At 32.8% G+C, this 16,953-nt stretch overlaps 1 protein-coding gene across 1 annotated transcript in view; it reads left to right on the top strand.

The window, feature by feature from the left end:
- Positions 1–468: 468 nt before the first annotated feature.
- The window catches only part of LOC105337195 (uncharacterized), a 28,012-nt gene continuing 11,527 nt past the window's right edge, over positions 469–16,953 (top strand). Inside the window, exons 1-17 of the mRNA XM_066087692.1 lie at positions 469–664; positions 1,702–1,785; positions 3,611–3,709; positions 3,807–3,950; positions 4,518–4,632; positions 4,821–4,965; positions 6,197–6,260; positions 7,142–7,247; positions 8,236–8,327; positions 8,584–8,707; positions 9,566–9,697; positions 10,389–10,670; positions 10,766–10,969; positions 13,136–13,276; positions 13,429–13,704; positions 14,031–14,234; positions 14,488–14,625. Of these exons, the coding sequence (XP_065943764.1) occupies positions 497–664; positions 1,702–1,785; positions 3,611–3,709; positions 3,807–3,950; positions 4,518–4,632; positions 4,821–4,965; positions 6,197–6,260; positions 7,142–7,247; positions 8,236–8,327; positions 8,584–8,707; positions 9,566–9,697; positions 10,389–10,670; positions 10,766–10,969; positions 13,136–13,276; positions 13,429–13,704; positions 14,031–14,234; positions 14,488–14,625 (2,518 nt within the window). The 5' untranslated portion in view covers positions 469–496. The remainder of the gene's footprint in view (positions 665–1,701; positions 1,786–3,610; positions 3,710–3,806; positions 3,951–4,517; positions 4,633–4,820; positions 4,966–6,196; positions 6,261–7,141; positions 7,248–8,235; positions 8,328–8,583; positions 8,708–9,565; positions 9,698–10,388; positions 10,671–10,765; positions 10,970–13,135; positions 13,277–13,428; positions 13,705–14,030; positions 14,235–14,487; positions 14,626–16,953) is intronic.

Raw genomic sequence — 16,953 nt, 5'->3', positions numbered from 1 at the left:
ATGGTGCAGGCAATAAAATCCTTTTAATAAAACGAAATGTCGTTTCGATTTTGTGATGATGTGTTATTTCACCTTAATTAATCAATCGTTACCCCATGCAAAAATATCCCTTGCACTTGTACTTTTAAACATGTATTCAACATAATATATACATGTCTCAAATTGGAGTATATATTTTAACGACCTCTCTAAAGCTATTGTTGTTACAGTAGATCTTATTTTCTTTCTAATGATGTACATTTATGTGTGAACGTTCTAGTTCATGGTGTTATAAAGATATTTCTGAACGATATATGGCCTTTTAATTAGAATTAAATTTTCAATTATCTCATGCGTAATGAACCATGACATTAAGATCTGTCAAATATGTACCTTATCTGTATGTTGGTATTGTTGGTTGGTGATGTTCAGGCTCAACTGGTTCATGATATCTCTGTATAAATAGAGCATGTTTCAAAAAGACGCGGACTACATATTCATATAGAACTGTCGAGAGATGCTGTTGCACAACTGGGTCGCTCTCTGCTTCCTGCTCATATTTGGGGTTGCGTATTCAAACTTGGCCCAGAACAGCAGCAAGTTACACAAAAGTGAAATAGAAGAGTCGATTTTGAGAAATGTTCTACAGGCGCTGATAGAAAGAAACCATGTTCGTCATCACAAGGTAGGATGATTTACACCTGTTTGTTGCAGTTGAATTCGTTAGATTAAACATGATAAATGGGTATCATTATCACATGATGTTATGATGAATGCTAATTAAATAGTTATCTTTTACTTCAGTTTTTAAAAATGTCCTTTTTTGAAATAAAATGAAAAATTCAGCTAATAAGATAAAAGTATTTCTTTTTTAAAAAATACATATTGTGGTTTATAACTCTATCGAAACTGACATGACTGATATATTTACGATCCAGCTCTAACCAGTTTATCGTTCGATCGAAACTTCCTGCAAATTTTAAAAATCTCAAACTGTACAAAATGATGTCAAGTTCCTATAAAGACAAAGAAGAATGGGCTATTTTCTTGGTCTTTATGATCAATTCAATAATGTTTTAAAGGAAAGATGAAAAATAAAATTGTTTCATTCATCATGAGAAATGTGGGCTATTGAGATAGCGATCATTTGCAGAAATAAATTACATAGCCCGCGCGCTAACTCGAGTTCTGTATTAAAATAAGTAAGGGTACACATGTATACATGTATCATTCTGTGAACAACAAAACGATACACCAAACCAAACATAAAATTTGATGTAGCATTTTGCCTTAATTCCCCCATTTACATATCGTTCATTGTAAAAAGGCCAACCCATATATGTATGTATATTATATATATGTATACAATTAAATATGTTCAAATCATCCATTCTATTCATTTTATTCATTGAAACGATAGAAACAGAAACCATGAAATAACTTTTTCAGGGTGTACCAAACATTCGTTAATATGTCAATCATTAAAATGAAATACGACTCAATCTATCAATCCTAATTGGGTTGTCATAATTACTTTACTCTTGTTTTAATTATCAAAACCATGGTATATTTTCTATAATTCATTTTATTAAAAAGGGTCGTTTTCATATGTTTCAGGATATCATTTTTATATTTTAGATTTTTTGTGAAGGGAATGGAGGGGAGGGGGGAGTCAATTGATTTTTATTTGATTTTTATTTTGTCTTTTGTCAATTATTACAGAAAATTCTGCAGTTTAGTGGAAGAATTTCGGTGAAGCGTGACCCTGAAGCACACTGTAAAAATGCTACTGACGATGACCTTGGCGTAAGTAATCAAATAGCCCTTGATCTAATATACATTTGGTAATGAGTATATATCAAAATTAGTTTTGGCCTCATTTAATTGCAGAGTGATGTGATTTTGCCATGTTTGCTCAATTCTTCTATGAATAAAAAAGAGACAAAATGTCAACGTCATTACGATAAATGGATGCTTAATGACAACGAAATTTAACACCAATATTTCGAAAATTATGTTAACAATCCATTTAGATAAATGTTTTTTTTTGTAAATTGGATGATGTAAGCCAATTTGAATGAGCAAACTTTATATTTATGAAATATTTTACTTTCTATGTAAAAAGTTTTAATAAATTATGTTTTTCCACGCCTTGAAATGCCATTTAACATTCTTTTGATTAATACAAGTTGTTGACAAATCAAGTCGTGACTAATTTGTTTAATTCAAATATTGAATAAAAAGCATACATGATTAATATTGTACTAGTTGAGATATACTTGTACCACGCATAATATTCTTCATGAATTTATCATTTTCTCCACATAAATTACTTATTTTCATGAGTAAAACATAGAACAAAACATCTCTTACATTGAATTCTGTAAAATCTATGATTTTTTGTGATCATAAAATTATTCTTGAATACAACATGTAGCAGTTAGTTAGTATATAATCAATCTTTCCAGCAATCTTTTTATATACCTGACATTATTGTATATATTAAGGAGGCCGACTTAAGTTTTCATTGCGCATGTTTTTTGCACATTCTAGTATAATACAATGGATTAATATTCTTATGAAATTTTTACGATGTCATGGATAAAATTGAACACAATAAACAAAATACAGATAAAAATATTTAGATTTTTAAGAATTTTTTTTTTTTTTAAACGATATTTCCGTTGTGCGGTAGGGAAGCCTTGTCATTGCGCTTTTATGGCGCAGTGATAGAAATGAAGCTCTGTAGGGGTACGCTATAAGAAAAAACATAAAAGAAAAAGTAAAAATTGTACACCGTTGAAATTTTAATTATAGAATTATGCTGTCTTTGGGAACATTTTTCTTATTTTTGGAAAAAATCCATTCTACCAATCTTCATTCGTAATGCTCCAAATTTATAGTAAAATTTGGTGCATTTTAATATTTTGAGATGGCCCCCACTAAAAATAAGGCGGTAGAATTTAGAATTTTTTACATATTAGGTAGAAAATGATATTACCAAGCATATACAACAATTTGAGAAAAAAAACCTACGTTAGTATTTTTTAAAAATCTGCTTCGAAGTGCGGAAAATGACAGCTTTCTATATATTCTATAGTAATTGTATCTCTATTTTGCGATGGTCCCTAAAAAGAACCAGACGGTCGATTTTCTTGAAACTTTGCAAAGAAACTAGAATTTGTTTAAATGACATATGGTTAAAAAATGAAGAGTTTTGCTTTTGTAGTTTTTCCGCCAAAAAAACCCCAAATCGGCCTCCTTTAGTGGGGCATTGTATTCATTGTATTCGTATGTGTGTGTGTAATTCACTTATTGTGTCATAAGAAATTTAAAACCAGTAAAATAAATGAGCAAATCCTAGTTTTCAAATATTGTTCTAATCTACAATTTTCATCAATCTGTAAAAAAGAAAATGAACTAATTCTTTGCTCAAAATCATGTTTTCTTTTTTTATTTTAATTTTATTATTCACCTCATTTTGTATTTTATAATCGATGCCAATATCAATTAAACAATGGCTTTTACGAACCTTATTGATACATGGAATGCAAAGAAAAAACAACAAATCACTTTTAGATATCAGCATGCATACATTGCTTACTCAGTAAATTTTTTTGTTCAAACCTAGAACGACAACGAAGGGGATGTGGATAATGCTCATGATTACAAGGTGTTGGGGAAAAAGGGCGACTCTAAGGCTGTCCACGACAAATACAGAAAAGATCACGTGAGTGGAAATATATGTGATGTGATACACCCAAGATTTCTCTTTACTGGATTATGCATGAATGATCGGAGTGAAAATTTTGCGTTATTTTTAACAGATAAAGAATGCCCATACTGATAACACAGAGGCCGTAATTCAAGATCAGGAAGAGGAATGCAAGGAGTACTATCACCAAATAGAGATGGCTATCAAACATGGCCGAAAACCGGAAGACGTTCCGAAACCGGATGTTGATTGTGAGGTGCATCAAAGCATAATATGTGCAAAGAAAAAACTTGCTTTTGTTTGAAATAATATTCACGAAAGAAGCCAAATAAATCTAAAATTACATGTAACATTTTTTATTGAAAAAAGTAAATAGTAAATGTTTGTGTATAAAAACACGCTCTCACTTCAGTTATGCTAGGTTCTCCCACTGTCTGTAATTTGTAATCGTATTTTTTAGTATAAATGTTAAAAAGGGCAATTATTCTTTAAAAAAAAGAAAAGATATCAATGAAAACAGGTGATATTACCTATAGTGTTACATGTAATACCATCTATTGTAATATATATATATATTATCTATGTGAATTGAATAGTTAACTAAAATCATTAAATGGCAATAACTATTAAAACTGCGCCTCATAAAAAGCATTCAAAGGTAAAGGTATTAAAAAATATGCTCGCACATTTCTATCATCATTTCTATCATAATTGTAAAGAGACAGGGATCAATGAATCTAACTCAAATATGATAGACGGCGTGAAATTTTAAGCAAAAATAAAATAGAAAATATTTATTTTGTTAAATGTATTTATCTTGAAGATTTATCAAAACGAAAAAAGAATGAATGGAAGATCTAAACGGTTTGCCATCTGGAATCCCGGTGTGTGGGATAAAGGGATCGTGCCTTTCTTATTTGATGTGGAATCAATGTCTGGTATGTAGTGTCTTTTTACATTGTAGTGTCTTATTAGAAGTATTTCTGTCAATTGCCCCTTGAGTTCGAATCGTTTATTTTAAAAAAAGATTATGCATTTTCCCAACTCCTTATAATATTTACTTGTATGCAGTGAATTTATATTGACACAATTAGTATACACGATCTTTCCATTCAAAATTTTCAAGACGAAAAAATGCAGCTCAGTCGAATTCGCGCACACAACCACTACGAGTACTGGACATGTCTGAGGTTCATCCCGTACACAAAGACCACCCAGAATGACTACGGTTTGAGTCACAACAATTACCTCAAACACCTCAACAAAAGAGGGTGAATGAAAATATTTGATAAGATTAAAATAGACAAAAAATATCTTAATCAGTAGGATGCTTCCTGTACAAAATTCATTTACTCCGTCTAGAATAGTTACTTACTAGCCAAAGTATGATTTTCGACGATCAATTTGAAACTATTTTAAAATCTTTTTAGAATACATTGAATTCTTTTTTAATTATTTCGTGGGAAAAAGAAGATGAGTGAATAAGGCGTCTAAAATGTCTTTATCAGGACAAATTAAAAAAAAATCTGTAAAATTAAAATGTCAACAAATCTGATATTTTGTTTTAAAAATCACTCAAAATAATGTGTATTTCACATAACATCGATTTGCGACCATAATATATGTTCAATACAGTACTTGGAGTATTTTGATTTAATTTGGCGTCTGCATATAAGTGTATGTTTAAGAACTTCAAGGCTTTTTCTTTTATTGAATGGGTCTGTGCTCCGTATTTTTATAATAGTCTAAATAATGTCTAACAGAAAACGACTGATTTCATTACACCAAAATGTGGAGAGATGACCCATTATTGTAAACCATATTTTATTCACGAAGACTTTTAGACAACATTCCTGAATACAAACTGGTTTGCGACAACTAATTTTCGGTACTACGCCTAATTCAAACCCGTGCTGTTATATAAGCATATCACAAGGACTGGTTTACGGGGGAAAATATTCGCGACGACGAGGCTCTTGCAAACATCGCGTAAATTAATTAATTTTGTATCCCAACAATGGAACGTTTTTGAAAAATATAACAAGACTGTTCATTCCTGGCCAGAGTCGCATATAGCGTTTAAACATCTCACTTTATTGTGACTGAAATGGCTCAGTGGTGAAAGCACATATGGTAACCTTATAGATATTGGCTCTTTAGGTTTTGGGTTCGATATCACTAAAACGTAAGGCAATATTTTTTTATCCTTTGTTTAAATATTCAAAACTGAATATATTGTATAGTTAGAATTTGTGCTGATGCAAAATTGAAATAAAACATTATCAAATAAATTAAATTAAAAAATCAAATTTGAAATTGTATTCTACGACTAGACCACAAGGGCATTTGCGCTATATCATTCACCCATCTTCTTAGTTTTAACAATGGACTTTTATGTTATTAAATCAGTTGCCAATCCGAATAACTTTTATTCAAAAGACAAGGCAAAGACTAGATTTAAATAGAGTGATAAACAGTTACATAAGTTTTTTTCTATTTTAGATGCTGGTCATTTTTTGGCAATCTAGTTAAAAAGAATGGTCAAGTTATTAACTGCTGTGGGGGTGTAAGTATGCAAATCCAATGTATTAAACTCTTTTATTTCCAACTTTATAATGGTTAAGATTAATTTTGAAGTATTTTAGACGGAATGAGTTTATAACACTGTTCCGGAAAATTATGCCAGTGCCAATGTGGCATTTTTTGAACCCATCTAAGCTGCATATATCGTAAAATTCAAATATGCCATATGTTAGACCATTGCTTAAAGAGTTTACAACCATCTTAGCTATCAGTGTATCTCAGCTTTCGGTGAAATACTAAATTCCTTCAGGAAAATAGTTTTCCCAGACTGAGAGGAAAAACAATAATCCTGCAGGGAATTAGGAATTTCATATCGGAATACCATAACTTCCTATAGAGATTTCAATTCCGACAGGATTTGGTAAAATCCGAAAAAGATCGTAATTTCCTATAGGGAAACTACCTGTTTGAATCAAATTCCTGAAGGAAAAACTATACTCCTATAGGAAATAATTTTTTTAATGAATTTTAGAAAATCGTAAAAGGATTGTCAATATTTTCTCAAGGAAAATTATTTCTCATATGGGAATTATCATATTCCTATGGAATATTAATATATCTCCTGTCATTTGCAACACACTAAAAACAAAAGTGATGATAAACTCTCTAGACAATGTTCTATCATTTGGTATATATGGATTTTTTCGAAACAGCATCTTCAACGGGTGTAAAAATGCCACATTGGCACTGGCATAATTATTCGGTACAGTGTTTTATACTCACACTCTAACATAAAAGATACAAATGCAAAGGGAAAAACAATTTCAAAATGGTCTGTGCTTCGTCCAGAATTTTATGAAAGTTATTCCAGTTTTACCGACTTAAATATGAATAAAATTATTATTAGTATTGTTATTATTGAAGGATATTTGTGTGCATGAGCTTGGTCATGCTTTTGGGCTACGTCACGAACAGAGGAATCCTCTGCATGATGACTATATGAGTGTTCACTATAGCAACATACATGAGAGTGAGTAAACACAAAGTGATTAACTAAAGTTACAATATACTTACTTATACATATCATAACACGTAATGAATTATGTGTTTACTGTATACATGTAAAACTGAAATGAGCATCAACTGAAAATCATGCATATTAAATTCTGTATTCCTGTTCTAGATTTTTAAAATCAGTAGTTGTATTAACAATGCTATCAATGTACATGTAATTGCTACAGTAACTACCTAGTACATGTTTAAGATGTCTTGTACATGTACATAAGGTTAACAATGCTTTTAATTCAAACTGCTACGACAGTTGTTTCCCTGACATGATCTACTAGTCCAACCATGAGATAAGCACGTCGTGTCGCTGCACTTCATTAATTACATGCACAATGATTATTTCACAAATCATCACTGTACAAGTATTAAAGTGTTAAAGGGGCATGTTCACGATTTTGGTCAAATTCTATTTTTCTGTTTTTATTATTTACAATGTTTTTCTAAAGATCAAATGAGATTTGAGAGTCAGTTGTAGAATTATAAGCATGAATACAAGGCTCACGATTCTTTGTCATGTAAACAAGGCTTTTGCCCTATTTTTTATTTACATAGGTCAATAAACCAGTTAAACATCTTTTTAAAGCTAATTTGTCTATCTTCTTATTCATTTTAGGCATAAACAAACAGATCTTAACGTTCAACATATTCATTTTAGGTTAAAATCTACAATTTTCATTTCGACATTCAAAATGTAAAAAAAGGTATGTTTACATAACAAAGACTTGTAAGTTCTGTAACTCGCTTATTATAGTTCAACGAACAATGATCATGTTATGGGTGGCTATTAAATTTAAATTTAGTATCTTTATGAAGCATTCTAAAAATTAAAATCGGAAAAAACAAATTTTGACCAAAAATCGTGACCAAGCCCCTTTGATACTCTGCGCAAATACTCTGCTACGATGACATTTACCTTCTAAATATTTTAATCAAAGCGATCTTTATTGTAGAGTATAAGAGTCAGTATTATGAGAGTAACATTAAAAGGAGCCGGTTATTTGGGTATTATGATCTGTCAAACGTGATGCATTACGGAATGTATGTAAGTTAATTTTTAAAATGTTGCAGTTACGTGATCACATGTAGTAAATTCAATTCTGGTCGGAACAAGTAGTTATGGATGATTGCAAATTGAAAACTGTTTTTTGGAATCATTATGGTAATTTTCAGTAACGTGAAATAAAATTTTCTTAGTGATTACTAAGTCGTTAAGCTTTATAATTCATTGTTAATGATAAAAAAAAACATGAGAAAATTATCTGACCATTAACATGTATGTTTGATTCAATGTCCTGTAGGGTTTTACTAATGGTGGTCCAACGATGTCTGTTTTTGATCCTGATCTTGAATATCTTGTAAGAAAAAGAGATCCTTACCAATATTATTTGTTCAGCGAGGTGTCTCAGATTACAGATTGCAAAGGTACCAGGTCATACTTATTTTATCACAGACAAAATTTTGAGCTAGTATATGTGCTGCAGAATTATACATCGTTTTATATACAATTGTTCATAACTATCTACCTGTAATAACTATATTGAAATTAATTTTGCAATAACGATGAAACGTATAATAAACACTTTCTGATTAAAATCAAAAATTTAAATTATTTTTACAAAATCATTATTTATATACCTGGTGATCAAATCCGTATGGGGCTGATGAAATCCAACAAGAAATCATTAAGATGGTGACCATCTCAAAGGGTCCCGCTGAAATAATAACGATAGGATTAAAAGCATTGCAGCAATTTTGCTTTGACCTTAACCTATTATTTAAACCTGTCCAGTTGACAAATTTCAGTTTGGATGAAAGAGAGAAAGATATACTCAGAACAATAATTTTGCATGCCATTATGCCATTACCTTAACCTCAGACCCAGAAATATGGTTCAAAGTCACTGCACACAATTTACCAAATGACACTCTTTCGGTAAAGTATGTACATTGGGCACTGGGGAGAAAATAAACTCCGAACAACAGATCTCGGATGGACAGACGGACGGACGTACGGAAAGACTGATCACTATTGGTCGCCGAGAAAGCCGGGTATTAATAAAGCCTGAAGGGCTCTGTGGTGGTTTTGATATCTCCTGACTGTATTTGATCACCTCATAGTATTCAAAGAATGTTTCCTTATTACTTGTATTTATATAATTCTCAAATATTGTTCAATTTACGATTACATTATTGATATTGTTAACAGACTTTTATGTAGTATAATTATTGATAAAGATTGTAAATATTTGCATATATAAATATGACTTAATTTGTTATGTAGGACTAAAGTGCAGCGATTTTTCTCTGACCTGTGACAATTCTGGGTACCAAGCTTACATCAAAGACCAGTGCACCTGCCGCTGTCCAGAAGGACTTGATCCAGCTATGGGATGTCGCACTCGTTATGACGGAGGTACTTATACTATGGATTTCTTGAGATGTAGACAGATTAAAATTTTAGTCTTTCACCAACTCTTGCATGTACAATTTTTCTATTTAAAACAGACAGTGATCCATTTTCAGTTAATTTGAAGTATTCTAGTTGGGGGGCGGGGGAGTTATTGTTAAAAACGTTTCAAAAATATATAATCTGTCCAAAGATGTATTGTTATGCCGCAAACTTCTTTAATTATTCTATATTTATAAATTACTCTGTGTTCAAACGATGTTCATTCAAAAGTATAAAAAAAATCCCATTTCCCTTTTTAAACTCCGCATCTAGCATTACAAATTTCAATACACGACTAAACATTAAGAGTATACGGGGATATTGCTTTACAAAAGTACCTGGAGTATAATGTTGAAAAATTGTGCGAGGTATTCCGAGTGACTTTCGAAAGAAAAAACCTGTAAGCATTTCTCATTATAAATTTCCATTAAGATATCTCTTATCGTTCCTGTGAATTTCTCCGAGTAAAAAATGATAATGAGTAAATTGTGATATCTTAGATATTTTTCCTTTCATTGACTTCAACTGCACTTCTGTCACAGGTATGAGCATTTTGATTTTTAAACATGGTCCAAATATGCTGCATAATTATCTTAGGACAGACAAACTATAGTTTTTCCCCGAAAACACTTCTTAAACTTTTGTTTGGTTTCAGACCGAATGTTAGCTTCCCAATGGCCGTCTGATTCCTTTACGATTCTCGGTACAAAAACCACTGGTTGTCCAAATGGATTTTACGAAGGCAGCCTCACTCAGCATCACAAGGATACAAAACAAGATCATGTCAGTTCTATTTTTAATGCTGATGTAATATCTAAACCAAACTTTACGACATACAATTATTGTACAAAGAAAAAAACGGCCAAAGATGCTACTTCATTAAGTTGGCCAGCGGGAAAATACTGCGTATATCGACAAGACGAAGTATGCCCTTCAGGTAATGCTGTTATCAATTTAATAAAGAATGATTACGAACTTACTAGCATTTAATTAGAAGAATTTTCATTGAATTTTTTATGTCTTCATTTATAGGGTTTACCTTTGGATACATTCAATACGATGATTTGAAAAACCCATCTAACATATCCGGAATCCTTCCCAATGGTCAGTTTGAAAGCAACTCAAGGTTCTATTTCTGTTGCCGTAGTGACGGTTCCACATCTTCATCGATAAATCTGCCCTCCGAGGAACCTTTCATCATGTTTCCGTCTACAAGATACTGTCAGGAAGTTACAGGTTTGATTGTTCATGGAATATACGTAACACTTGTATCCACAATTCTTCGAGCGTTTGTGAAAATATGGTAAATCTGTAACCTTTTATGTTTTCGTCAGCCATTTTCTTTGTGATGTTATATTAAGTTACCAGCGGCACACAATACTTTTGCGTACTTTATTTTATTTATTTTTTTTTTTTTTGCGAACTGAAAGGAAAAATAAGATCATTACTAGCATAACCATTTATACGATAATATATAGGATTATAGTTAGAAACCATCAAGATGAGTTGTAAAACAAACAGACGTGTATTTCGCTGATATGAATTACTTACCCTTTCATAGTCTATGCAACGAAGTTGCGAGGGTTACATGTATAATATTTGACTCATCCGTCAGTCAATTCGTCGGTACGTAAGTCCTTTCTTTTTTTGGAGGGGGAATGAATTGTTTTGCTTTGTTTCGTTTCAGTTGTTAGATTTTTAACTCTGTATTAAGGACACAATGGGTTGATGTGCTTATTTTACCAGGAACATTCCGATTCCATTATATTTTTAATTTGATTTTCGGTTCTTTTGAACCTAGAATAATTGAATATAGTATTGAAAAGTTTGTGAGCGCAACTCCTTTTAAACCGTTGCACGAAATTTCGTAAACTTTTTTTCGTATTTAGATCACAATGTGTAGATATGTATAAAACCAATAAACTCCGACTCAAGTTTTCTACATGTACAAGTTTACTAGATTTTTCTTGTAATTTTGCCCTCTTGAATTTGGAATTTTGGCCCTATATTACGTACAAATTTTAATAATTGATCAGTTTGAAGGCGGAACTTGTCTTAAACTGCTGCCCCAAGTATTAAATAAGGAAACAGTGTGTAGATGTGCATTTTACCAGAAAATTTTGAATAGCTTTTAAATGAAATTTTGGCCCTTTTACTCCTCCTAGAATTTTGGCTATGTATATTTCAAATAGTATCGAACAGATAAGCATATTAGCAGGAAATAAGTTTTGATCTGCTAAAGTGTTGCCAGTAGAGCTCTTTATTAAGGCCCCGCTCTGCAGGCACCCTATAGTGATCAGTCTGTTCGTCTGTCTGTCCGTCCGTCCTTCTGACCGTTCTTCCGTCCGTCCAAGATCGCTTGTCCTGAGCATATTTTCTCTCCTCTTGGTCCAATCTGGATCATAATTCACCAACATAGTGCCTTTGGGTAAGGGGTTTGCAGTGATCTTGAACCATGTTTCTAGGTCTATGGTCAAGGTCATAGCAGAATTATATATAAAATCCCTGTCCAGGGCATATCCTCTCTTTTCTTTGTCCAATCTTGTTTACACTTCACTCACAGAGTGTCTATGGTCAATGGATGTATAGTGACTTTGAATAAAGTTTGTAGATCAAAGGTCAAGGTCATATCGGATCATGTAAAAGTTTTTTTCAGAGCATATATACTTTCCCCATAGCCCTAATTGGCTCATACTGCACATAAACAGAGCTTTTAAGGAAAGGGTGTGTAGAGATCTTGAACAAATCTTCAAGGTAAAATGTGAAGGTTATACAATGTAGCAAAATTATATAAAAAATCCTTGTCTTGTGCATATATTTTTTACCTTTGCACCAGTCTGACTTATACTTCACCCACATGGTTCCTTTCATCAAAGGATTGAGGTGACCTTGAAAGATATTTGTAGTTCAAGAGTGAAGGTCATATCAGACCATGCAAAAATCCTATTTTAAGAACATATTATCTATCCACGCTATTTGGCTAAGACTTACTTAAACAGAGCTGTTCAATTAGATCTGATTGCATGTAATGACCTTGAAACAAGTCAATGTGAAGGATCTCTTCATAACCAGTTTTAAGCCGTAGATTATTTTCCATTTGCTTAATCTTGCTCGAATGAACAAAAATGCCTGTATTTAAGGGGTAATGAGATTAAATTAAAAGTTCTATGTCAGTGGGAAAGTTATAGATCAATGTCAAAGCAAAATATTTTGAAAATCTTTTCAACCTATTGTCCATTATTTAAGGGGGCCCTTTGAGATTGTCACCATAATAATGTTGTCTAGATTTTTAAGACTGTTGTATTCAATGCACACCTTGCCATTCATTGTCTGTAGCATTGTCAAGATATGGGAAAGCGTGGGGTATGCTAGCTTATTTAGTTTTTCTTTCATTATTTTTAGGAATGTCATCAAGTCGACAATTCTTAAGGATTAAAAACGACAATAAATTACTGCATAGATATGGAGATACACCATATATGACGATAAGTTACACTGTTAACTACAAACTACACTTCTGTTATTACAAACCACTGGGATTCGGTAAGTCTTTTATCAAGATCCATGTACATGTCTATAATATATATCTAACATAAAATTCATACCAATAAACAACAATTTTTATACAGTAGGACCTTTTAAAAAAAATGTAAAGTTTGATATGCATTTATTTTATCCTTTCACAATTTCTACAGACGATGAATCAACTTCTTATTCAAGATGGCCGGCGGAACCCTTTTCTTTGATCCAGGCGTCTACAGGGTGTCCTAAAGGTTTTGAGTCGGGGCAATTTGTGGAGTACTCCCATTACTCTTCGGTTTCTTCAGATACATATTCCGCTCTGACATCCTCAGACCAATCTTTACAATATCAATTCTGTACAAAACCTCAGACTACCCCTATAGGAAAACAAACAACGTGGGGCCCTGGTACTTACTGTATCATCAGATCTGGAGGGAGTTGTCCTAAAGGTAAATATCCGTCTTGCAAACGTTTTATAATCGTGGGTTTCTTCTTCTTCTCAGTTTACATTCATATTTTGATTTAGTATCTAATTTTGTAGTTTTTGTTTTCAAGTTTATTGTTTAAGGAAGCTTTAAGTTTGCAATATTCCCTTGATCTGATGATCAATCGCGTAAAATGAAGCGCATTCTTGTGTATTCTGAAATAATTGATGTATTATAAAATAACAAAATAATTGATATTTGTTCGGCATATGATTTTGATAAAATTTGCAATAAGACCCACCGATCTGAAGAATATCGTTCATTGCTAATTATAGTCAAAAATTTGATAGGATTCAGTGAAGGATCAATATCTCTCGTGGACAGCCAGCCTCCTTCTGATATCTCTGGGTCCCTTCCTGATGGTTCCTATGATGATAGCATGACTCTCCATTTCTGTTGTCGAGAGGATGGTTTCACTAGAAACCCGCTTCTTATTCCAAACAGAGAGCCCTTCATTTTGTTCAAAGAAACCTCATCATGCCAGAAAGTTGATGGTAAAATAAGCATGTTTTGAATTAGCAGGGCATATATTACGTTAATGAATTTGTTTTGAAATCATAAACTCGCATAATTTATGATTAACAAAAGGCATTTAGACTAATTACGTTAAAATTGAAAATACAAATACTGCGAATCAATAACAAATGTTTTTATTTTATAGGATACTATTCATGAACGCAATAATATTACAAGTGATGTTTGATATTGAACGTAAAAATTGACAGATATTTTCATCTACCAATTCAGATATGAGTTTTGAGGAAGAAACATACTCCGTAGGAACAAAAAACAAGGTTCCGATAAAATCCGGACAGACTCCAAAAATATCTATCAGATACGGAAAAGTCGACTTTTACTTCTGTTACTACTATCCAACAACATATGGTAAGATCAAAATGGAGTTGTAAACTAGAGACGAGCTCGTTGCAAGCAACGATTAGGTTTTCCGTCGTAGCTGCGTCATACTTGTGACGTATTACAAAAAATTTATAGCTGACCATAGTACAATATTAGATGTACAAACACTGAGAAACAAAGTATTTCATTACATAATCAAACGGATTTTGTTGTTTTATTACCAATTAAATATTTGCGTCTATTTTGAACTGCCGGTCAATAGACTGCGATCTATTAGACCGCCGGTCAATAGACTGCGATCTATTGGACCGCCGGTCAATAGACTGCAATCTATTGGACCGGCAACGTATTTCAGAACGCGGGTATGTTAAAGGTACATCCTTTCGATAGTTCTCAGGGAATGTATATTCCTTTACATAGACGTTGTTTTTAGTACTTGGTGAAACTAAATTCAATGTTATCAAAATGGAGTATCAAATAATCAACAGCTTTAAAGCCTCAAATAAGGTAAAAGACTATTTAAAATCTAATGGGTTTAAGCCCCCCTTCTTTTGTTTAAACTGCTATTAAATTTGAGATGTTGTAATGCATGCAATGTAATGCTTGAACAGTCAATAGACCATAGATCATACTGAGCTGTTCCCTGCACCAAGGGGAAAAAATTCTGGTCTATTGACTGCTCAAGCATTAAATAATTGTATAATATTTCTGTGACCGCGTAGATTTTACGGTGCTAGATAATTCGTCTGGATCTGCATCGGTCGTTTTCAGTACGAACCGGGTGAGGGAATGTTGGCGTAAAGTGTATAAGGTATAAGGTTGTGGCGCGCTGTGGGCTGTAAGCTAAAACGAAGGGTAGGTTTGCCGTATTCCCGAAGGTCCACCAGTATACAGTTCCAGAGAAATAAACAGGCAATTGATGCAGGATTCCACATTAATTGGACGACACTCAACGATGGCAACATTATAACAATTTAACAGACAGACATGTTACAAACAAGTGGCCTCGGGACTCAAAACTCTGGGAGAGTCGGACGTGGCCGGGGCTGGCCGCCGTATTCCAGACTGCGCATTGACAATTGTACGTCAGGCAATAAGAATCTTAACAATGAGTATAAATTGACAGGTAATGATATAAGTAAGCTGAGTGAAAGGTTCACAGATATAAAATAATTAAATAAACTCAATGAGTCTTTGATGTCCAAGAAATGAAAATCTGATAATTGCACAATGTTGTTTTAAGAGATAAACAGTCCTTGAGACATGACACTCTGTCTCTTTGAAATCACATATTAAGTCTGAAGAGTGTACATGTCAATCACTAAATAAAAAAGTAACTTTGTAAGAACTAAACTGTGAGAAAAAATTATACGAAACAGATGTTGAATTTTACAAGTAAAGTAAAAAAAAAATTATAATTGAACAGTACATTTTGCACGATGATACTACACGTTTATAAGCAAATACAGATCTTAACACGTTGTCTCTAGCTTGATTCGCCGCATTTTATTCACAGAGTGGGACTATGGTTATGCCCGGTACGAAGGTAAAAAGACCATTGGCAAACGTTTTACACGCATTTTTATCGAACGCAAGCGCCAATGAATCTCTTAGTATATATGCGGATATCCTGGAAATTTTACAGGGGGTTTTGAAGAATAATTTTGTATTTCGAGGAGGGGGAACATGCGCGGATCAGAAAATTTTTCCGGGGTGGGGGTTGAAAAGTCAGACAGTTTTTTGAGTTTGCCAAGGGATGTCCGAGGCATATTTGGTAAGTTTATAATGTACACGTAATTGAAAGAAATTTCGCTGGGGTGGGGGGGGGGGGTCTGGAACCCTTCCCCTTCTAGATCCGCGCATGGAGAAGACCGGTGCCGGTACTTTTACTGTAATTTTAACCATTTTTATATAATAATTCATGTTCATAATTATCAGAAAACCAATATTATCTTTCAAAGCAGTTAAAACTTAAAACTTACGAACCATTTAGTCTCGGTGAGTATTGCGTCCGCGTACGAAAGAAATGGCAATTTTCAAGAAATTCGGATGGACGATCTGTGTCCTAGGTCGTCCATTCGATTCTTTTTCAGACTAAAAGCTACAGACCTGCAGTTAGAGATTGTCAAACTTTTATTGATTATGTCAATTTGTTTGTCTCAAAGAATCATCTTTAAATCAATAAAGTTTTACCTTAAAAAAAAGAAAGAAATCGGGCACAATTTTCAATGTTAGCATTTTACAATTTTATGGTCTAATAAAATTTCAAGAAACAACTCTTCATTGCTTTATCCGAAATATCGCATGAAAAAAAAATTACATCGCATTTTTTAAATTACAAAAGGATATTCAAAA

The sequence above is a fragment of the Magallana gigas genome, chromosome 6 (assembly GCF_963853765.1).
Source record: "Magallana gigas chromosome 6, xbMagGiga1.1, whole genome shotgun sequence".
In the NCBI taxonomy this organism is placed as follows: domain Eukaryota; kingdom Metazoa; phylum Mollusca; class Bivalvia; order Ostreida; family Ostreidae; genus Magallana; species Magallana gigas.
The sequence above is the reverse complement of the archived record's forward strand: the minus strand, read 5'-3'. Positions and strand labels throughout refer to the sequence as shown.